This window comes from Tachyglossus aculeatus, chromosome 10, assembly GCF_015852505.1.
Source record: "Tachyglossus aculeatus isolate mTacAcu1 chromosome 10, mTacAcu1.pri, whole genome shotgun sequence".
Lineage (NCBI taxonomy): Eukaryota > Metazoa > Chordata > Mammalia > Monotremata > Tachyglossidae > Tachyglossus > Tachyglossus aculeatus.
This window is the reverse complement of record NC_052075.1, coordinates 39979026-40002635: the sequence shown is the minus strand read 5'-3', so window position 1 is coordinate 40002635 and position 23610 is coordinate 39979026. Positions and strand designations below refer to the sequence as shown.

The window sequence follows — 23610 nt, the reverse complement described above, 5'->3', positions numbered from 1 at the left end:
CCTCTGGTTGACTCAGGTAGACTTGGGTAGGATCAGGTGGGAAGGCTGAGGAATATACCTTGAGTGGGCACTTTCCTATTAAAGCCCTGCTTATTCTGTTCCACTTCCTCTTCCCTTCCGACTGCTGTAAACACAGTCTGGTGAGTTAATTAGCATGCCAGTGAATAAATTGAAATACACTAATTACCCCGTGATGCTAAATTTGAAAATGAGGGTGTGGGGAGCCGAGAGGGCTCCCTTATAATTGCCAATAAGCAGCCGGGAAGCTGTTTTGCCCTAATGTGAGGGTCACTCCCTAGAGCCCTGTGTGGAGGCTTGCTGTTCACTCCTAGCTCTTAGAGCCAGGCTGAGAGTCCCTGGCTATTTTCTGGGAGCTGAAGGCAATGAGCAGATGAAACTTCAAACTCATGACTGCCGAGCGGATTGCCAGTGAATCACCAAGGGTCAATAATAAAACAGAGGTCAGTTCCATCCAGCTACGGGATGCAGGTAGCACATTGATGTCAACTAGCTCCATCTAGTGTAACAGAAAATGTAAATAGTATCGGTCTGGTCTTCTTGTTAGATTACCTGGGATTTTGACCTTTTCCTAAATTCTTGGTCAGAGACCCAATGAAGAAAGGCCTTGATCATAAATCAGGACAAAGGGAAGAGTCCAGGAGGAGGAGAATGCAATAGGCTTCCTTTTTCCTATTGGAGAGAATTCTTTTTTTAACAGTATTTGTTAAGTGCATAATACGTGTCAGGCACTGTACTAATAATCAGGTTTGACACAGTCCATGACCTACATGGGGCTCATAGCTTTAATGAGACACTGAGAAGTCAAGTGACTTGCCCAAAGTCACATAGCAGAGAAGTAGCAGAGTCAGGACTAGAACCCAGGTCCTGTAATTCTCAGGCCCATGCTCTTTCCCCTAGGTCATGCTCCTTCCTCACAGTGTAGAGATTAGAGTTCCATATTAGCTAAAACTTTAACATGATGGACCTTCATTCCTTGATTGTCCCTACATGATTCCTCAATATAATTGCAAGCTAAGATTACAATTCGACGTACCCTATCAAAAATATGAACTCAATGAATACTATATTTGATTGATTGATGTCTATGTAACCATTTCCCATCCCAACTCCTCAGCATGATGACATAAAGAAAGACTACTAGTAATAATAATTGTAGTTGTTAAATGCTTGCTATGTGGTAAGTGCTAAGTAAGCACTGGGGTAGATATAAGATAAGGTAATTAATTAAGATATAGTCCCTGTCCCACATAGGGCTCATGTCTAAGTAGGATTACTCAATCAATAGATCATATGTACTGAATGCTTACTGTGTGCGGAGCACTGTACTAGGCACTTGAAAGAGTGCAATATAGCAGAGTTGGTAATCACATTCCCTGCTTTACAGTGAGTTTACAGTCTAGAGAGGGAGACAGACATTAATGTAAATAAATTACGGGTATGTGCATTAAGTCCTGTGGGGATGAGGGAGGGGTGAATAAAGGGTGCAAATCCAAATCCAGTAGGGAGACTATATATCAATTCCAGCCAGCAGCATCATTCTAAGGTTTGAGAATGGTCTGATGACAGTCGTTTCATTGTTCCTGAACCCCCTTCAGTCAGGTGTAATAATAACAATAATAATGATAATGGTATTTGTTAAGAACTTACTATATTTCAATCACTGTACTAAGTGCTGGAGTGGATACAAGCAAATCGGGTTGGACACAGTCCCAGTCCCGCATAGGGCTCGCAGTCTTAATCTCCGTTTTTCAGATGAGGCATCCGAGGCCCAGAGAAGTGAAATGATTTCATTCATTCATTCAATCGTATTTATTGAGCACTTACCGTGTGCAGAGCACTGTACTAAGCGCTTGGGAAGCCAGAACAGAAGTCAGGCTGGTTGATAGCACTGGGGATGCCGTGTGATCTGTGCCTTTATCACCACCTTCTGGTAAGATTCCTGCAGCCAACTCTGATGCCATGCAAAAGCACTGGTTCTCTGGGAACCCACAAGGCACGACAAAGAGCATTCTGGACAGACCTGGGCTTGAGTCCCCTGGATTGTGTAGCAAACGATCACTGAGTAATAGGAAGTACATTTATATCACTTTATCCTAGTTCTAGCTGTGCTCCTGGGGAGATGAAAGGCTCCTTGAGAGAGGTAAATATCACTTGGCATTTAGATGAAATTTTATCCTGGCAAATAAATTCACCGATTTCATTTTACTTTTCAAATTTTTTGAATTCAGGACCATTATGTTCATTTATAAGGAATGATTTGAGATGCACAAAGATAAAAAACGTTTTAAACTCTAAGCTCATTGAGGGCAGAGAATGTGTATACCGATTCTCTTTTATTTTACTCTCCCAAGAGGTTCTCTGCACACAGTAAGCACTCAGTAAATATCATTGTTGATGAAAAAGATGATGATGATGAACTCTGCTTAACATTCTTAAAGCAGATTGTTCATGCCCTCTTACTAGTACAGTCTTCTGGGACCAAATTTCATTTTCCCCCTATTTTCCTTATTTCTTTTGTTCCTTTCTTTCCCTTTCATTTTCCCATGGGCTCCTCTGCATCCGTTCTCTCATCTCCCTCTAATTTGGGGCTCCAACACTGCCCATCTTTTTGGGTTCAGAGTTCAAACCCACTTACCCTGCTTCCCTACAACTATCTTATTGTCCACCTCAGGGTTTTCTCCTCCGGTTCCTTCACACATTCACAACACTTGTGATAAGTAGCATTGTCAGCTGAAATGTTCTAATACCATCCTACTGACTGTACTTCGATCTCGTCTATCTCGCCCATGTCCTGCCTCTGGCTTGGTGCACTCTCCCTCTTCATATCCAACAGTTAATTTCTCTCCCCAACTTCAAAGACTTATTGAAAGCACATTTTCTCCAGAGGCCTTTCCTGACCAAGACCTCATTTCCTCTTTCTCCACTCCCTTCTGTCACCCTTGCTCTTGGCATTGCTCCCTTTATTCACTCCTCCCTCAGCCCCACAGCATTTATATACATATCCGTGATTGACTGATTGATTGATTTATATTAATGTCTGTCTTCCCCGCTAGATTGTAAGCTCTTTGTGGGCAGGGAATGTGTCTACCAACTCTGTCATATTGTTATATGGTACTCTCCCAAGAGTTTAGTACAGTGCTCTACACATGGTAAGTGCTCAATAAATATGATTAGTTGATTGATTGACATCTTCATGTTATGATGCCTAGCTGGCCCAACTCACGCAACATTACGAAGGTCTGGGTGTGCGGCATCTGAGAGGGCTGTGAGGGGCCACCCTACTCTATGTGTCAATTTCCTCACTGGTAAATGGGGAGAATACTTGGCTCTGGACACTTCATGGGGTTGGTGAGAGGATTAAATGAGTTGACAATGGAAAAACAAAAGTGCTATATAATTTCACACCATTTCTTAATCTGCACCAGATAAAATTTGGTGAGCTCCTGGATTTTAATCCTGAATCTCTGTGCAGGGATCCCTGGCCATTTCCAAGTCCCTCCTCAAAAAAAAAACACTGGATGCACAAACCCCAGGAAGAGCAGGTGAAGACCACTGAGGTCTAGTGGTTAGGATTCCAGGCGGTCCGGGTTCATCTCCCAGTATGGGAACGGATGAGTATTTTCCCCCATCCTCCACATTTAACGTACATATCTTTAAATTATATATTATAAATTATTTGTTCATTCATATGAATGTCTGTCATCCCCTCTAGGCTGTAAGCTCATTGTGGACAGGGAATATGTCTCCTAATTCTGTTGTATTGTACACTCCCAAGTGCTAGGTACAGTACTCTGTACATAATAAGCACTCAATAAATAGCACTGATTGGTGGGTTGCCTGAAGAGCACTACAGAATGAGGGCCACAGGCCAAGGTTCAGCTTTCAATTACAATATGCTCCACCTTCTACTTTTTATTTTTTTACGGTATTTGTTGAGTGCTTACTAGGTGCACTCAAGCGCTGTGGTTACTTGTTCTAAGTGCTGTGGTAGATACAGAGTAATCAGGTTGGACACAATTCATGTCCCACATGGGCTCACAGCAGCAATCCCCATTTGACAGATGACGGAACTGAGGCCCAGAGAAGTGAAGTGCCTTGCTCAAGTTCGCACAGCAGACAAGACCCCTGGCCCATGTCCTACCTCTGGCCTGGAATGCCCTCCCTCCTCACATCTGCCAAACTAAGTCTCTTCCCCTCTTCAAAACCCTACTGAGAGCTCACCTCCTCCAGGAGGCCTTCCCAGACTAAGCCCACCTTTTCCTCTGTTCCTTCTTCCCTCCCTATCACCCCCGTTCCCTCCCTCTGCCCCACCCCTCCACAGCACTTGTGTTTATTTGTACATATTTATTACTCTATTTTATTAATGATGTGCATATATCTATAATTCTATTTATCTATTTTGATGCTATTGATGCGTGTCTACTTGTTTTGTTGTCTATCTCCCCCTTCTAGACTGTGAGCCCATTGTTGGGTAGGGATGGTCTCTATCGGTTGCCCAATTGTCCTTTAGAGAAGCAGCGTGGCTCAGTGGCAAGACCCCGGGCTTGGGAGTCAGAAGGTCATGGGTTCTAATCCCGGCCCTGCAACTTGTCAGCTGAGTGACTTTGGGCAAATCACTTAACTTCTCTGGGTCTTAGTTACCTCATCTGTAAAATGGGGACTAAGACTGTGAGCCCAACGTGGGACAACCTGATTGACTTGTATCTACCCCAGCACTTAGAACCCTGCTTGGCACATAGTAAGCGCTTAACAAATGCCATCATCATCATCCAAGCGCTTAGTACAGTGCTCTGCACACAGTAGGCACTCAATAAATATGAATAAATGAATGAATGAAGTGGTAGAACCTGGACTAGAACTCAGGTCCTTTTTACTCCCTTCTACTCCCCCCTAACCTTTCACACTGTGCTCTAGACTGTAAGCAGTGCTTGGCACATAGTAAGCAATTAACAAATACCATCATCCTTATTACTATTATTAGGTGTCTATCTATTGCTACAGTGTACTTTCTCAAGCGCTTAAAACAATGCTCTGCATACACAGAACGCTCAATTCCTCTCCTCCTCCCATCCCCCCGCCCTACCTCCTTTCCCTCCCCACAGCACCTGTTTATGTCTGTACAGATTTATTACTCCATTTTACTTTTACATATTTACTATTCCATTTATTTTGTTAATGATATGCATTTAGCTTTAATTCTATTTGTTCTGACGATTTGACACCTGTCCGCATGTTTTGTTTTGTTGTGTCTCCCCCTTCTAGACTGCGAGCCCGTTATTTTTTTTTAATGGTATTTATTAAGCGCTTACTATGTGCAAAGCACTGTTCTAAGCGCTGGGGAGGTTACAAGGTGCGCAATAAATACGATTGATTGATTGATTGATTGTAATAATAATAATGATGATGGCATTTATTATGTGCAAAGCACTGGTCTAAACGCTGGGTAGTTCCCAAGTGCTAAGTACACTGCTCTGCACACAGTTGGCGCTCAATAAATACGATTGAATGAATAAACACAGCGCTTAGAACAGTGGTTTGCACATAGTAAGCGCTTAATAAATGCCATCATTATTACTAAGCGCTTAGCACAGTGCTCTGCACACAGTAGGCTCACAGTCTAGAAGGGGGAGTCTCCTCTCCCCCTCCTCCCCCTCTCCATCCCCCCCCACCTTACCTCCTTCCCTTCCCCACAGCACCTGTATATATGTTTTTACATATTTATTACTCGATTTATTTATTTATTTAACTTGTACATATTCTATTTATTTGGTTAATCTGTTTGGTTTTGTTCTCTGTCTCCCCCTTCTAGACTGTGAGCCCACTGTTGGGTAGGGACCGTCTCTCTATGTGGCCAACTTGTACTCTCCCAAGCGCTTAGTCCAGTGCTCTGCACACAGGAAGTGCTCAATAAATATGATTGAATGAATGAATGAAAGTAGGCGCTCAATAAATATGATTGAATGAATGACAATGTTTGAATGATTGAATGAATGAATGAATGGATGGATGGATGAATGAATGAATGGAGGGAGGGAGGGATGAATGAATGAATGAATGAATGAGTGGATGGATGAATGAATGGATGGATGAATGAATGAATGAATGGAGGGAGGGATGAATGAATGAATGATTGATTGAATGAATGAATGAATGGATGGATGAATGAATGAATGGATGGATGAATGAATGGAGGGAGGTTTGAATGAATGGATGAATGAATGGAGGGAGGGAGGGATGAATGAATGAATGGATGGATGAATGAATGGAGGGAGGGAGGGATGAATGAATGAATGAATGGATGGATGGATGGATGGATGGATGAATGAATGGATGAATGAATGAATGAATGAATGAATGAATGAATGAGAACAGCGGACTGACCCCCCTCCGCCTGTGCGTTTATTGCGCATGCGCCTTATTTTCACTGCCATTCACTCCCCACAAGTTTGGGGAGCGCATGCGCATTCCTATTACCACCGCCCCCCGCCCAATCCGTCACTCTTCCGTCTTTCTCCCTCTCCGCCCCACGAAGGGAGGATTAATCAATCCTAGGTCTCCGCGCCTCCTGTTCTGAGGGATCCAGCGGGAAACAGGGACTGCTCGGGGATAGATTGAGCGGGTCTGGGCTCGCTCCCTAGAGGGCGGGGGCGGCGCATGCGCGGTGGCCGCAGGCAGCGCCATGGCGGGGGTGCTGAAGAAGGTGAGCGGGCGGAGGTCATGGCGGGGCAGCTCTTGGAGGAGGAGGAGGAGGAGGAGGAACGAGGGGAAGGGCAATGGCGGCGGGGTGAGCGGGACTGACCGTTGTGTTTGGTTTGTGCAGACCACCGGCCTCGTGGGCCTGGCCGTGTGCGCGACCCCTCACGAGGTGAGTGTTCTGCGCCTGCGCGGGAAGCCCCGGGCCTTCACCTGTCCGTCATCCCCACACACCACTCTCTCATTCATTCATCTGTTCATTCATTCATTCAGTCGCATTTATCGAGCGCTTTACTGTGTTCGGAGAAGCACCGTGGCTCGGTGGGAAGAGCCCGGGCTTTGGAGTCGGAGGTCGTGGGTTCGAATCCCGGCCCCGCCAACCGTCAGCTGTGGGACTTCGGGCAAGGCACTTCGCTTCTCTGGGCCTCAGTGACCTCATCTGGAAAATGGGGGTGAAGGCTGGGAGCCCCCCCGTGGGACAACCTGATCACCTTGTAGCCTCTCTAGTGCTTAGAACAGTGCTTTGCACATAGTAAGCGCTAAATAAATGCCATTGTTATTATTATTCAGAGCACTGTACAAGGCGCTTGGGAAGTACACATCGGCAATAATCATAATAATAGTGGCGGCATTTTTTAAGTGTTTACTATAATAATAATAATGGCATTCATTCATTCAGTTGCATTTATTGAGCGCTTACTGTGTGCAGAGCACTGGACTAAGCGCTTGGGAAGTCCAAGTTGGCAACCTGTAGAGACGGTCCCTACCCAACACCTGCCGGTCTCAGCTCCGCAACATTGCCAAGATCGGCCCTTTCCTCTCCATCCGGACCGCTACCCTGCTCATTCAAGCTCTCATCCTATCCCGTCTGGACTGCTGTATCAGCCTCCTTTCCGATCTCCCATCCTCGTGTCTCTCCCCACTTCAATCCATACTTCATGCTGCTGCCCGGATTATCTTTGTCCAGAAACGCTCTGGGCATATCACTCCTCTCCTCAAAAATCTCCAGTGGCTACGAATCAATCTGCGCATCAGGCAGAAACTCCTCACCCTGGGCTTCAAGGCTGTCCATCACCTCGCCCCCTCCTACCTCACCTCCTTTCTCTCCTTCTACAGCCCACCCCGCACCCTCCGCTCCTCTGCTGCTAATCTCCTCACCGTACCTCGTTCTCGCCTGTCCCGCCATCGACCCCTGGCCTGGAATGCCCTCCCTCTGCCCATCCGCCAAGCTAGCTCTCTTCCTCCCTTCAAGGCCCTACTAAGAGCTCACCTCCTCCAGGAGGCCTTCCCAGACTGAGCCCCCTCCTTCCTCCCCCTCATCCCCCTCTCCACCCCCCCATCTTACCTCCTTCCCATCCCCACAGCACCTGTATATATGTTTGTACATATTGTTACTCTATTTTTATTTTACTTGTACATATCTATTCTATTTATTTTACTTTGTTAATATGTTTGGTTTTGTTCTCTGTCTCCCCGTTCTAGATTGTGAGCCCACTGTTGGGTAGGGACCATCTCTATATGTTGCCAACTTGTACTTCCCAAGCGCTTAGTACAGTGCTCTGCACACAGTAAGCACTCAATAAATACGACTGATTGATTGACTACTCTATTTTACTTGTACATATTTATTTACTTTATTTTGTTAATATGTTTTGTTTTGTTGTCTGTCTCCCCCTTCTAGACTGTGAGCCCACTGTTGGGTAGGGACCGGCTCTGTATGTGGACAAGTTGTACTTCTCGAGCGCTTAGTCCAGTGCTCTGCACACAGGAAGCCCTCAATATATGTGATTGAGTGAGTGAATGAATAATAATAATAATGGCATTTATTGAGCGCTTACTATGTGCAAAGCAGTGTTCTAAGCACTGGGGAGGTTACAAGGTGATCAGGTTGTCCCATGGGGGGCTCATAGTCTTAATCCCCATTTTACAGATGAGGTAACTGAGGCCCAGAGAAGTTAAGTGACTTGCCCAAAGTCACACAGCTGACAAGTGGTGGAGCCGGGATTTGAACCCACGACCTCTGACTCCAAAGCCCGGGCTCTTTCCACTGAGCCACGCTGCTTCTCTAACTTACTATGTGCCACGTACTGTTCATCCATTCATTCATTCAGTCGTATTTATTGAGCGCTTACTGTGTGCAGAGCACTATACTAAGTGCTTGGGAAGTACAAATCGGCAGCATATAAAGATGGTCCCCACCCAACAATGGGCTTACAGTCTAGAGGGGACTAGAAGGGTCCAAATTTAGCCCCTCATTGCAAGATGCAGTTCTCAGCCACTGGGGGATTACAAGGTCATCAGGTTGTCCCACATGGGCCTCACAGTCTTCATTCCCATTTTACAGATGAGGTCAGTGAGGCACAGAAAATAATAATGATGATGATGGTGCTTATTAAGCACTTACTATGTGCAAAGCACTGTTCTAAGCACTGGGGAGGTTACAAGGTGATCAGGTTGGCCCACGGGGGGCTCACAGTCAATCCCCGTGTTACAGATGAGGTAATTGAGGCACAGAGAAGTTAAGTGACTTGCCGAAAGTCATACAGCTGACCAGTGGCGGAGCCAGGATTAGAACCCATGACCTCTGACTCCCAAGCCCGGGCTCTTTCCACTGAACCACGCTGCTTCCCGTCTTTTATCCATCTCGCACATTCACCGGTCATGGGTTCTAATTCCGACCCTGTCACCTAATAATAATGATGGTATTTGTTAAGTGCTCACTATGTGCCAAGCACTGTTCTAAGCACTGGGACAGATACAAGTTTATCAGGCTGTCCCAAGTGGGGCTCACAATAATAATCCCCATTTTACAGATGAGGTGACTGAGGCACAGAGAAGTGGTGACTTGCCCAAAGTCACGCAGCTGACAAGTGGTGGAGCCGGGATTAGAACCCACAGTCTCTGACTCCTAAGCCCGTGCTCTTTCCACTCAGCCACGCTGCCTGGTGTGAGATTTTGGGAAATTCACTTCACTTCTCAGTGCCTCAGTTACCTCATCTGTAAAATGGGGATTGAGACGGTGAACCCCACATGGGAAGGGGACTGTGTCCCACTCGATTTATTGGTAATAATAATATTAGTTATTATGGTATTTGCTAATAATAATGATGGTATTTGTTAAGTGCTTACTATGTGCAGCGTGGCTAAGAAGCAGTGTGGCTCAGTGGAAAGAGCAAGGGCTTTGGAGTCAGAGGTCATGGGTTCAAATCCTGACTCCGCCAATTGTCAGTTGTGTGACTTTGGGCAAGTCACTGAACTTCTCTGTGCCTCAGTTACCTCATCTGTAAGATGGGGATTAAGACTGTGAGCCCTCTGTGGGACAACCTGATCACCTTGTAACCTCCCCAATGCTTAGAACAGTGCTTTACACATAGCGCTTAGTAAATACCATCATTATTATTATTATTATTATTATTATTATTATGTGCTATGCATTGTTCTAAGTGCTGGCATTGTTCTATTATTATTATGGTATTAAGCGCAACGCACTAAGCGCCGGGTAGCTACAAGCAAATCGGGTTAGACATAGTCCCTCTCCCACAGAGGGTTCATAGTCTTAATAAACTCCATTTTGCAGATGAGGTAACTGAGGCACAAAAGTCAAGTGACTTGCCCAAGGCCATACTGCGGACAGGTGGCAGAACCAGGATCAGAACCCATGACCTTCTGGCTCCCAGGCCCGTGTTCTATCCATTACGCCATGCTGCTTCCCAGTGCCTGGCACGTAAATAAGTACTTTGCAAATACTATTATTATTATTTATTCATTTACCTCCTTATTTTTCGTTCATTTTCACTTTTATTGATCGATCCATGACCCAGTGAAAAGAGCACGTCCCTGGGAGTCAGAGGACCTGAGATTTAATCCCTCTCTGCCACTTGCCAGCCATGGGACCTTGGACAAGTCCCTTCTCTGTACCTGTTTCCTTAGCTGTAAAATGGGGATGAAATACCTGATGTCCTTAGACTGACAGGTCCATGTGGGACAAGGGACTGTCTGACCTGATTCTCTTTTGTGTAATAATAATATTGATGGTTTTTGTTAGGCACTTACTATGTGGCAGGCACTGTTCTAAGCGCCGGGGTGGATACAGGCAAATCAGATTAGACACAGTCCCTGTCCCGTACAGGGCTCACTGTCTTAATCTCCATTTTACAGATGAGGCAGCTGAAGCACAGAGAAGTGAAGTGACTTGCCCAAGGCCATACAGCAGACACGTGGTGAAGCCAGGATTAGAACCCATGCCCGTCTGACTTCAGGCTCTCTCCACCGCACCATGCTGCTTCCCAGTATTACCCCAGCAACAGTATTCCTGAAAGAACAGGGTGATGACATCCAGCCTTAAAGCTAGGACTAAACAGTCTAACATCCCTAACTCTCCCTCTACTAACTCATTTATCCCAAACCTTCTTGAACCTGCTGCTAGCATAACTTCCTAGAGTGACATTCATTCACACCCACTGGATGAAATGTCCCCCCCTTGTTTTGAACCTGGCACTTTCAAGCTTCAGTGGGTATCTAGGTTTTGGGGATTTGTGAACAACAGTTCTGTGTCTGTCCGCCCTTTCCATTATCCTAAGGAATTTAGTAGGGTCTGTCTTTCCTCGTTTAGCCAAAACCATGTTTGGTCCAAGTCCCAAACTTTTTGATCCCCACCAAACATAGTTGTTCTCAAGGTCAGGAATGTAGGTCCCACATTATAGGAGAACTGATTAATTGAATGTGCATCTTCCAGAGCATTTTTAATGTACATAATCTCGTTTTTATTACCAGTGCCTTAGGAATTAGGTAGCTATTAACCCGTCCATCTCATTTATAGTAGGGAGTAAGACCAGGAGCAGTTCAGCAGTTCTCAATTCAGTTTTCTTTTTATGAGGTTTCACCGATTACAGTCAATTAACGGTATTGATTGAGCATGTAGATGACAGAGAACTATACAGCACTGGGGAGAGTATAGTAGAGGTAAAACAGACAATGAATCAGGAGCTAATAATCTAACCAGGAAATAGACCCAAAATTATTTTCCGTTTCTCCACAACCCTCTCTGAATCTGCCTCTTCCTCTCTACCCAAATGCTCCAGTTCAAGCTGTCAATAATAGAATGCCTTACCAGCCTCCTCCTTGGTCTCACTAACCTCCAACCTCTCTCTTCTTCAGTTTATACTAAACTCTGCAGCTGAGTTGATCTTCCTACAATATCATTCTGCTCACATCTGTCTCCTCCTCAAAATCTAGTGTGATATTGCAAAATAAGAGAGTGCTTGGAACTGGTGAGGCAGATTTGTAAGTTATCCTCAAGGATCTCAATAAGGCTTCAATGGGTGGCTGTTTAGCTTTTTTAATCGATCGCATTTATTTTAGACTGTGAGCCCACTGTTGGGTAGGGACTGTCTCTATGTGATGCCAATTTGTACTTCCCAAGCGCTTAGTACAGTGCTCTGCACATAGTAAGTGCTCAATAAATACGATTGATTTATTGATTACCTGCTCTGTGCAGAGCATTATACTAAGAGCTTGGGAGAGTACAATATAACAGTTGGTAGACACATTCCCTTCATGTAACTCATGCTCTTTTGTCTTTGCAGAGGCTGAGGATATTATATACCAAAATTCTTGATGCTCTTGAGCACATCCCTCAAAATGCAGCTTATAGAAAGTATACTGAACAGATTACAAATGAAAAACTGCAGATGGTAAAAGAGGTAAGTTCAAGTCTCTCTTTCTCAATAAATTTATACTTATACTGAATGTATTCACTCAGGGAATGAATGTGTACTTGCCTCATTGTATATCTAACTCCAAAATTCAGAAAGCACAGTTGATGGGCAAAGTAAGCTCTTTGTGGGTAGAGAGTGCCTATCAATTTGTATTGCACTCACACAGAAAATGCTCAATAAATACCATTGATGATGGTGGGCTTGTGGGAATTTTGCTTGATGGCAGCAAATGCACCTCCCAGGGTCTGTTCTGTTGGAAAATTCCTCAGTCAGTCTTATTTTGTTTTCCTGGCGTAGTTGGTCCCTGGAATAATGAATAGTAGTGTCTTGTTTGTTGCCAGGTGTTTGTCCATGAGATCCTTCAATGCCATCCCTTTTTTTCCAGGGGTTCTCTCTACCACTTTCTTCACTGCTGGCTCATTAGCTGACCTCCATTCTCTTCCTCTCCTTCATCACTGACTCCCTTTCACCTTTTCAGCCTTTTCTCCAACTCCCCTCTCTTCACTCTGCTCTCTTCTCTTAGACCATTACTGATGCAAGAGGCTTCAGTAGTGAATGGAAACAAGTTTCAAAATAAAATATGGAAAAGAAAATGTTAGATAGTTTTCTAAAACCATTTATACAGGGGCTGTTTGAGACAGGCGTGGCTTGGCTCATGGATCCCAGGTTACCTCTCCCTGAAGACTTGGTCAGTCCAGGCTTAAAAAAACCAAAGTGAAGCCAAGAAACCCCACCCTGCTAGGTCTTCTGAACCCCACAAGTCAGTTTGTAAGAGACTCGTCCTGGGCTAAGGCATAAAGCAAGGCCCATTCCAGGGGTAGAGCTTAGAAACATTTCCCATAGTTGATTCTGGGCAAGATTGTTCAGAGCGGCACAGAGATTTACCATCTCCTTACTCCTCTCTTCCCCCAGCCCATTATAGAGAAAAATTTCCCAGTCTAACCTTTCCAAAGGCTACATGCCTTTATTTGCTCTCTCCTCTTATTGGGACAGGTATCCGTGCCATGATAGGCAGTGGGGCCTTGGCCCAGGACATGATTTAAGCACAAACACCAGAGAGCAAACTATTTCAAGGGGATGTACTGTCTTTATAACCCATGGCTAGATGTTACTGGAATCTACCGAGCCCCAGACCAGTTCTTAAGCTGTTAAATGTAAGCTTAAATGGGCAGTATGTGTTGTTTTTGTGACCGTTGATTTTGAAGTATCTTGCTGGGAGGGGCTGGGTCTATAACTTGCATTCTTGGCACACTCAGAAGGGTGAAGAATCACAGCATATCACAGACTATTACTGCGATTTGGTTTTGATTTAATATCAAAATCCTTGACTTCAGCATTACAGAAATGGTTGCCAGATCATGCAGAAGTGTAATTCAAAAGGTACGCTTTCTGATTTCCTATCCAGCTATCTGAATATCTAACTCTTCAAAAGACTTTGGGACCTTCACCTGGTTATAAGTGCCAGCACCATGTGCATTTTAGATTCGGGGTCTGTATTTGAAGGCAGATGACTGAACATTGCTTACCCTCTGCATAGTCAGATTCTACGACCTCAAGTCTTCTCTGCAACTTATAGTTTGGAATAGTGGCGCAAATTAGCCTGTTTCTAAAACTTAGAGTCAGGTGGCAAACTTAAAGTGCATTTACGAAGCTCTGCCTCTCCTTTAGCTGAGACTTACATATGAGCAAGTAATTTGGTTGTCGTCTTGAATTTTACAAATAAAGTAAAGGTGAAACGTTTTGGGATGGATCTTGAATGGAACACAGTTATAGTAAAGATGTAAAAAAAAAGCCCTGTATGCATAGGATATTATTACCCTCTCTTAGAGTTCCAATCAGTCAATTTTATTTATTGAGCACTTACTTTGCAGAACACTGTGCTAAGCATTTGGAAGAGTACAATACAAAAGAGTTGATAGACATTCTACCTGCCCAGAAGGAGCTTATAGTTTAGAGAGGGAGACAGACATGGTCCTGAGAATCAGATGATTTGGGTTCTAATCGTGGCTCTGCCACTTGCCTGCTGTATGACTTCGAGCAGGTCATTTAACTTCTTTGTGCCTCCCTTTCTTCAACTGTAAAAGTGGGGATTCATTAACCTGTCTGCCTCCTCAGACTGGGATCCCCAAGTAGGGCAGAGACTATGTCCAGCCTGGTTAAACTGTATCTACCCCAGCACTCAGAACCGTGCTTGTTATTGAATTTAAAAAATGCTCAGTGCTTGTCCCATCTGGCCCTGATTCCTTCTTGTTTCAGCTTTCCCCTTGCTGCAATGGAGGCTTCCCAGCACAGTGCTCTCTCCAGACTTGGGCCCCGTATCGCTCCCTGTGTGAGCCTTCCCAGTCCCCTGAAGTGTCGGGATGACTTAAAACCATTTCTGGGGCCCCGAGCAGATTGGTGGGGATTGGGAGAACCCAGGGCCACCAGCAACCTCAGGGCAGCCATTGTCAGCAAGGCACAGTCATGAGTCAGTCGGGGGGAACCGTACCCGGCAATCCCACACTGGGGTCTGCTGCATACTCCCCTTCTGTCTGTGGCATATGCCATCACGTCAGCGCCATTCAAGTAGGAGGAGCCTGTAGGTTTGTTGGGGCTCAGGTTTGTCTTCAGACAAAAACACATTGTTTCTCCTGATCTCCAGTTCAAATGCTTTTCTGCACTTTGCTTGTATTTGAAATTCTAGGAAAGAGATGTACAAAAACTGGAAGACAGACTTCAGGGAGGCCAGATTGAAGAGGTGATTGAGCAGGTAAATGAAGAATGTCAGTGTTGAGTGTTTGTTAAACAAAAAACTCAGATGGTCCTTATGAAAGGAAAGGTGATAAGTTTCTTGTGATTCCAGGACTTCTCGTGTCATTTCATTTTGTATTCTGCTTTGAAAAGCTACCTCCCCTTGAGTGAGGCTGTTGCATTTTTGCAAATGTGGGGGTTATGCAGTATTAAAAAAAACTATACCCATTACTACAACTTACCTTTGCTCCTCTTCATATATACGAGGGTCTTCAGAAACAGATGAAAATCCCACTGGTCTCCTGCATCAGCATGTGGGTGCAACTGTTCTAGGGTTGGTGAAGTTTGTATTAGGATGGGGAGCTAAAACAGTGATGGGAATCAGACTGCAGGATCTTAAAATTGTCCTTTAATAATCACAAAGAAGTGTTCTAATTTCTGAAATTCCTTTCTCTTGCTAGATTTCAATCTAGTTTGAAGCCCTTGTCAGAGGGCAGGTCCATGTTTAGAACAGTGCTTTGTACAAAGTAAGCGCTTAACAAATCCCATCATTATTATTCAGATGAGGAAATATAGAGATTTTCCTGTAACCTATCCCCCGGGAACCTGATTTTGGTGGGTGCAAATCCAGAAAGAGCAGCTAAGCATTCTGAGCCCTTATAGTGCAGTCCAGCTTCCTTCTACCCCCACCCCTTCCCCACCCAGCCTGTAGTCTGCCATTAGAGAGCTGGTTTTGGACAGGGAATGGGCCTGATGTTATATTGTACTCTGCCAAGCGCCTAGTACTGGGCTTTGTTCACAGCGCTCAATAAATACAGTTGAATGAATGAATGGTGCTTGTGAGCTTCTGTGGCAAAACTGTTGGGCTATGGAACATTCCTTAGTTAGCGAAGCTGAAGCTCTGACCACCGACTGAACACTCCTGCCAGCCCAGTGGTGACTACTTGTAACTAGCATGTCCTCTCCTCTTCCTCCTCCCCCACCCCCCCACCCCCACGAAGGACAAGGCAGGGTTGGAGGATCCGCATCAGACCCCACGTGGTTCTTTGAGAACTGTCCCTAGGGCTGGGATGGTTTCAGGGCCAGATCTCTTAGGGATGGATTCCAAATCCTTCAAAGTCCTTTTCTGTGTCTTCTTGTGGGCCCTCCTACTGACACTCCTTGGAAGGAAGCTCAGGTTGGCCATAGAGGGACAGAACACACTCCAGCCATGCCCCCAGCCCTGCCTTCAAATGGCTCTGCACCTGTGGCTGAGTGGAGATGCATTTTTCAGGCAGAGTGGGCAAGGACCTGGTTCTCCTGAGGGAAGGCTTCCAAATCCCCCAGCTTTATTGCCTTTGTTAGGAGGGAGATGCTAAGGCTCAAGTTTGGTTGTGTGTGCAAGGCCTTCTTATGGTGGGACTTTGGATTTAGGAAATTGGCATTTTCAGAAATATGGGCTTCAGATTCCCTCGTATATTTCTGCCTCTTATATTATTCAGCCTCCTATTGCCTGATGTGGCCTAAACTCAGGTCTGTTTTGGAGTCTTACCTGACTGTGTAAAACTTGTTCTTTGTGATAGCTGTTCTTTGATTAATTTGAGTGTAAGTTTTTTTAATAATAAAGGCATATTATTAAATGCTGGAGAAGCAGCGTGCCTAATGGATAGAGCTTGACTCAGGCCCGGTGTGGGCAGAGAGCTTCTCTCTCTATTGCTGAATTTTACTTTCCAAGTGCTTAGTACAGTGCTCTGCACACAGTAAATGCTCAATAAATTAGATTGAATGAAGGACCTGGTTTTAATCCTGGCTTTGCCACTTATCTGCTCTGTGACCTTGGGCATGTCATTTAACTTCTCTGGGCCTGTTACTTCATCTGTAAAATGAGGATTGAGACTTGTGAGCCCCATGTGGTATAGGGACTGTGACCAACCTGATTATCTTGTACCTACCCCCAGCACTTAGTACAGTGCCTGGCACATAGTTAAGTGCTTAACAAACACTTACAAAAACTATTTTAAGAATCCTAAATGGAAATATAAGTCTGGTCTCTGCGGTTGGATCCTTTCTAAAATAAACATTTGAAGAGGCTGATAGTTTTGACTATGTCACTTGACAGGCTTATTCTTCATCCCTATATTGCGGTCAAAGTTTCTCAGCATAATGGTGTAAAGATGTCTTCTTGAATAATGTTAATTTTGAGGTCAAAGGCAGCATTGCAGTTTTCGTCCACACTGGAGTTATAGGAAAATTTATTCCCAGCTCACCTCATTTGCTCAAGTTTAATAAATGGTTGTCAGAGCTGGATAATTAGCTGGGCATTTAGCTCACCTGATGTCTGGGAGCTGTGGCTCACAATGTGCAACGGTAAAATCGTGACAATTGATAGTGTTTATGAACTTTCAGTATAAATTTGATTAGAGTAGATGAACTTTGTGTTTGTGCCATTTATCCACAGGCTGAAAGTGAGTTGCATCTGGCCAGGAAGATGTTGCAGTGGAAGCCGTGGGAACCTTTAGTGGAAGAACCTCCTGCCAACCAGTGGAAATGGCCAATATAATCTGCTGTATTTACCTCACATTACTGTAAAAACACTTAAATAAATATTTCTGTCAAATAGTATGGCACATGCATTTCTTTAAATGAAAAGAGGATTTGGTAAAGGGTTCATCGAGTTCAAAGGGAGTAAAATCCCTTTTTAATAACAAAAATGGTGGAAGATGAAGTTTCCCAAACTCCCTGAGCACTCTTTCAAAATACCACTCTAAAGAACTCCCCATGTAATCCCTTCTCAATCGTACTTATTAGGTGCTTACTGTGTGCAGAGCATTTGCAGCAGCTCTTGGAAGAGGACAACAGGAGGTCAGGAGACACGGTCCCTGCCCTCAAGGAGTTTCTCCCAGTTTGGTCCTTTTGGTTTTGGATACAATTATAGATTTTTCAAATTCAGTGAGAAACTTTCTCTTCTGGTGATAGCATGGCATTTTTGTCAAAGCCTTTGGATCCCTTTTATTTATTTAATGACTTCACAAATCTCTTTTACACTCCCATGAGAAGGTGATGTACTGTCACATGTCTGAGATCGAGACATTTTGAATGAATTGGGGAAAGCTAGTCCAAGCCAGACAACTGCTATTTACAAAATAAATACTCATCTGCAGCAAAAAGGAAAATCTAGAAAACAAACATGTCAGGGAGGTTTTAAAAAAGGAGTTTTTAAAGGTTTTCTTAAAGTAATTTGAAAAGGAAAGGGTCAGATCAAATAATCTTTCATTAAAGTCCTCTTTTGCATTATTCATGTTTTAAAAGACAAGAAAAGTGGGACAAAGAGGTTAAGGACTTGCCCAAATCAGTGAAAGTTTGAAAATTAAAATTAATTCAGGATTATATTAACTACATTGGGACACTTTGTTTAATTGAAACATGCTCGCTTATAGAATAATTTTGAAGAGGGACATTTCCTCAGAGAAAAGATTGCAGGAGAGCCATTTGGAAAAAGTAGCTAGAAGGGGAAAAAAAGCCTCAAGTCTCCTATCTGAAAATAAGGGAAGCAGACAGGCCACTAAAACCTCTAAGTAAAACTGTTAGTGCTGATATGAGCACAGTCCTATCTGGAATACATCTCTTGGTATTGTCCTCCATCCTGTTACAAACATAGGCTATAGTTAAGTGTGCTCCCTTCCTGAGGAAGAGCAAAGTGTCTTAGCAAAAGGATATAATGAATAGAGGTGTATTTTTAACAATAATGAGTGGCTGAGAAGTGCCTCCTGATTAGTAAAGGTACAAAAGCTTGTGAACTAAAATCTTATGTTATTGGTTAAAGTGGAAATAATTGAAGGTTGAGCCAGAACTTAATTTAGATCCCTTGACCTGGTGAAAGAACCAAAACCTAAAATCTTATGTTATTGGTTAAAGTGGAAATAATTGAAGATTGAGCCAGAACTTAATTTAGATCCCTTGACCTAGTGAAAGAACCAAAACCTAAATTTCATATTTTTTGAAGCGGACATACTGCCAAATTATCAATTTAACTATACCCTTTTACCAGCATTTAACTCCCTTATCCCAGAAGAGGAAGGTCTGGTGAAACAGGCAAAGAAAAGCAAGCCATTTTATGGCTGGGGAAGCTTGCTAAAGAAGATGGTCCTGGAAGCTCTCATTTGACCAAAAGCTAGGGTTTCTGCTCTGCCTTTAAGTGTCTGAATTACTCATCTGATTTTATCACAACTTAATTTCTGCCCATTCATCTTGGACTCAGCTGAAGAGACAGAGGCCCTCGAGGCCTTCATGCAGTTGAGGGGTTGAGATGGCTGGTGGAATGTCATAAACTGACCCCAGTTGCTGACTCTGGGAAGTGAGCTTCATTTAATCCCTAGCTCACTGCCCTCTCCCCTAGTTCCTAACCCTCAGAGCAAACCTCATGTGAGTTGCCAGTGAGGGTGAAGGCACCATCTCCACACTTCCCTCCCATCCTTCCTCGTTCCCTTCCCCATCGACACCATCACCAACCTCCCTCTTCTGATCAGACATAACTGAAAGTTCATAAACTCTATCGACTGACCCGATTTCTTCATTGTGTATTTGTGAGCCACAGGCTCCTAGACATCAGGTGATGAACTCCAGACTGAGCTAAACACCCAGCTAATCATCCAGCTCTGACAACCATTTATTCATCTTAAGCAAATGAGTTGAGCTGGAAATAAATTGACCAAACAGTATCAGAGAGCAAAACTTGGCTTTTCTCTTCTTGGAATTATTAATGACAGATTAAGATTATTCCCAATAAGTTTTTATTATATCATTTCCCAATGTTTACAGTGGGTTGGCTAATCTCTGAAGCCACACCTTTCTTGTCCCTGTAGGCTTTTTATGTGACTCCTCACATTCAACATTACAAAGCTCTGTGTTATCAAGTGATATTCACAAGTGATGTGCCATGAAGATCCCAACCCGAGAAGTGCCTTGTCAGCTACTCTGCATTAGTCCTGGTACAGTAGAGACTGGTGCTATACTTTGGGCCAGTTGTAGAATGGAGAGGCCTAGCTCATCATTCCAGGGGTTTACTTGGTAACAGGTTCGTAGCCCAACTCTTGCTTTCTACGGTAGGCTCCACCCCTCACTAGCCAGGCAGGCAGTCCTGGAACACAACTTGTGCAGCTGCCTGCTTCTGATGCTCAGTGCCCCAAAATATGTGTTTTTCATCTTGCAGGAGGGTCCGCTACCAAAGCACCATGGCACGTGAGCAGGGCAGGCATCCTAAAACATTGTACCTGCCCGCAGCAATATTAAGGACCAAAAACTGTCATATTAAATCAGCCAGTGGTATTTATTAAGCACTTATTATGTGTAGACTACTTGGGAGAGTACAATAAAACAGAATTAGCAGACATGTTCACTGCCCATAATGAGCTTACAGTCTAGTGGTGAAAATGCTTACAATGTGACAAGCCCTGGGGAAGAGACAAGATAAGCAGACCAGACACAGTCCCTGTCCCACATGGGGCTCATTGTCTAACAGGGAGGGAGATTGGGTATTAAATCCCCATTTTACAGATGAGGAACCTGAGGCACAGAGAATTAGGTGATTTGCTCAAGGTCACACAGCCGGCAAGAGGCAGTCGAATAGAAACCAGGTGCTCTGGTGCTCAGGCCTGTGCTCTTTTCTCTAGCTTATACTGCCAGGCGTTTTTTTTTATTTTGTTTGGTGTTTTTTAATGGTATTAAGTGCTAACTAAATGTCAAATACTGTTCTAAGCACTGGGATAGCTACAGTTAATTTGGTTGGACACAGTCCCCGTCCTGCATGGGATTCACAGTCTAAGTAGGAGGGAGGACAAGAGAACTGAGGCACAGAGAAGTTGAGTGACTTGCCCAAGGTCACACAGCAAGCATTTGGCAGAGCCCAGATTAGAGCCCAGGTCCTCTGACTCCCAGGCATGTGTTCTTTCCACTAGGCCACGCTGCCAGTTCTAGCTAGCATGTGAATGTGCTGGCCAGGATCAATCAATCAATCAATCAATCGTATTTATTGAGCGCTTACTATGTGCAGAGCACTGTACTAAGCGCTTGGGAAGTACAAATTGGCATCACATAGAGACAGTCCCTACCCGATAGTGGGCTCACAGTCTAAAAGGGGGAGACAGAGAACAGAACCAAACATACCAACAAAATAAAATAAAATAAGTAGGATGATAGGACCGAGTCAGACTGGAACTCTGATGTATGCTTCGTAGGGATGGTCTGGTCAATAAATACGATTGATGATGATGGGGCAAAAATGTATGTCAGTTTGGGTTGATTTGGGCAATGATATACTTGGACTGCAGATGATGGATGGGAGTCTCCAGCATCTTCCCACCCACAAATGATCTCAAGCACCTGTTCCTTTTCCTGGGAAATCAATCAATCCATCAATCAATCATATTTATTGAGCGCTTACTGTGTGCAGAGCACTGTACTAAGCGCTTGGGAAGTACAAGTTGGCAACATATAGAGACAGTCCCTACCCAACAGTGGGCTCACCGTCTAAAAGGGGGAGACAGAGAACAAAACCAAACAAACTAACAAAATAAAATAAATAGAATAGATATGTACAAGTAAAATAAATAGAGTAATAAATATGTACAAACATATATACAGGTGCTGGGGGGAAGGGAAGGAGGTAAGATATCTTAGGAAATATACTAAGACTATGTGCCAAGAACTGTTCTATGTGCTAGGGTAGATATAAGGTAAGCAAGTTGTCCCATGTGGGGCTCACAGTCTTAATCCCCATTTTACAGATGAGGTAACTGAGGCAGAGAGAAGGTAATTGACTTTCCTGAAGTCACTGGAGCCGGGAATAGAACTCACAACCCCTGACTCCCAAGCCCGTGCCCTTTCCACGAAGCCACGCTGCTTCTCATCTGTCTATCCCAGTGCTTAGTAGAATGCCTGGCACCTAGAAAGTGCTTAACAGATGCCATTAAAAAAAGTGTGTAAATACCTTTAGAAAAATTGCGCAGCAAAATTCCCTCAAGCTATTCAAGTAGGTATTTTCCAAGATTGTATTTGGAATGACGAATATTTTGTCTACCCAGTACTATGGCAAATCCTCCCTTAAGCCTTTATTCTATTGCTAGGGTGTGGCTTTTGGAGACACGAATGTTTTTCAAACATTTTCATTCATCAGCCCTCCAAAAGTAGCAACAAGGCTTCGCACTTTATAAGATTTATGTTTTTCTGGTTTATGCCACTAGGTGACAGTCTATATAAAAGCTTAAGCAAGGTTCGTTTTCTAAAGTAAATGAGGATCCGTTTTGAAGGGGAGCGTTATTGGGTGTTTGAGGAGTCACTTTTAGGGCAGTAAACACTGGGATGGGAAGTGACTAATGACTATATTAAGGAAAGTAAAGTTAATTTACAAAGCCCAGGAGAATTACTTGCACTGGTATTTATTCTTTAGACTTTTCTTTGTTTTTAGCCTGTGAAATGCAAACATTTCTTCTTTGGAATCTGAAACGGTGCTCATTCACCATGCAGTGATGAGTACTGCCACCTGAAAACTGAAGATTTGTTTGATATCTTTGATAGTCTCATCTCCCCTATCCCCCATCTCTTTTTAGGAGGCTAAAATGGGATTTTCTGCCTTTTATAAAAGGTAAATCTTTTCCCACCCACAAGACTATGTAAAATTCTACCCACACCACTGAAGATACTACTCTATGGCACATCTCACATTCCTAACCAAATCACACCTCCTGCCTAGTCTCAGTCAATTTCCTTGGTTAAGGTCTAGTCATAGGAGGGAGGAAGGGTGGCAAGACTTTTTTCACCCTGGAACAATGATGCCGCCAATTCTTTTTATTTCTTCTTTTCAAGGATTTGGTACACGAGATACAGCTCGCACGAGGGCTGGCGATTCCAAACGGTAAAAATTTCCACTCCATCAAGAGTTCTCTTCCACTTCAGAGGTCATGTCTTTTCCCTGCTGCAGCATCAGCCTCACCAAATCAGAAGAGGGTGGCCACTCTCTTCTCTAGATCTGATGACAAGTGGCCTTGTCCTCAGCCAATAAAGACAAAAATGGGGAATACTAGCCATTGTATACATGAAGGATCCTGATTCTGTCCCACTTGAAGGAAATGAGAACAGCTCACCTGAGCAGGTACCATTGGACCTCTGGGCCAGTCTCCTTAGACTTTATAACCTGAAGCAGGACTTTATCACCCTTTCACTGCCCAGCCTTTTCACGGGTTTAACTATTTGCTCAGCTTTTACTCCCTCCAGCTAATTCTCACCTCCTTTCTCAACTCACAACTTATAAGAAAGGCCAACTTTTTTTTTCCGCTCTCACAGAGCACAGTTCTCCCTCAGACTTATTCTGCTTAGACTATGAGTGGAAGGATAAAGAATTTTTAAAAAAAGGAACAATTCCATAAGATCCTGCTGTAATATCAGAATCCCTAGACTCCTCAGTGAGATCTCCAGG

General features: G+C 44.0%; 1 protein-coding gene across 2 annotated transcripts; it reads left to right on the top strand.

The window, feature by feature from the left end:
* The first annotated feature begins 6568 nt into the window (after nt 1–6568).
* On the top strand, nt 6569–17760 carry NDUFA5 (NADH:ubiquinone oxidoreductase subunit A5). Of its 2 annotated transcripts, XM_038753081.1 has the most exons (5): nt 6663–6721; nt 6842–6886; nt 12300–12416; nt 15115–15180; nt 17599–17759. In XM_038753081.1, the coding sequence occupies exons 1-5, from the start codon at nt 6701–6703 to the stop codon at nt 17698–17700; spliced, it is 351 nt and encodes a 116-aa protein (XP_038609009.1). In that variant the 5' UTR covers nt 6663–6700; the 3' UTR covers nt 17701–17759. The 2 variants fall into 2 exon arrangements, with proteins under 2 accessions (XP_038609010.1, XP_038609009.1); XM_038753082.1 differs by lacking the exon at nt 15115–15180 and having other exon boundaries at nt 6569–6721; nt 17599–17760.
* Nucleotides 17761–23610: the final 5850 nt, after the last annotated feature.

Bases quoted from the DNA above. Each gene is read 5' to 3' on its own strand.
- NDUFA5 (XM_038753081.1), top strand. From the start codon at position 6,701: ATGGCGGGGGTGCTGAAGAAG. The intron at 6,887-12,299 runs GTGAGTGTTCTG...TTGTCTTTGCAG, and splicing joins TGTGCGCGACCCCTCACGAG to AGGCTGAGGATATTATATAC. The intron at 12,417-15,114 runs GTAAGTTCAAGT...TTGAAATTCTAG, and splicing joins AACTGCAGATGGTAAAAGAG to GAAAGAGATGTACAAAAACT.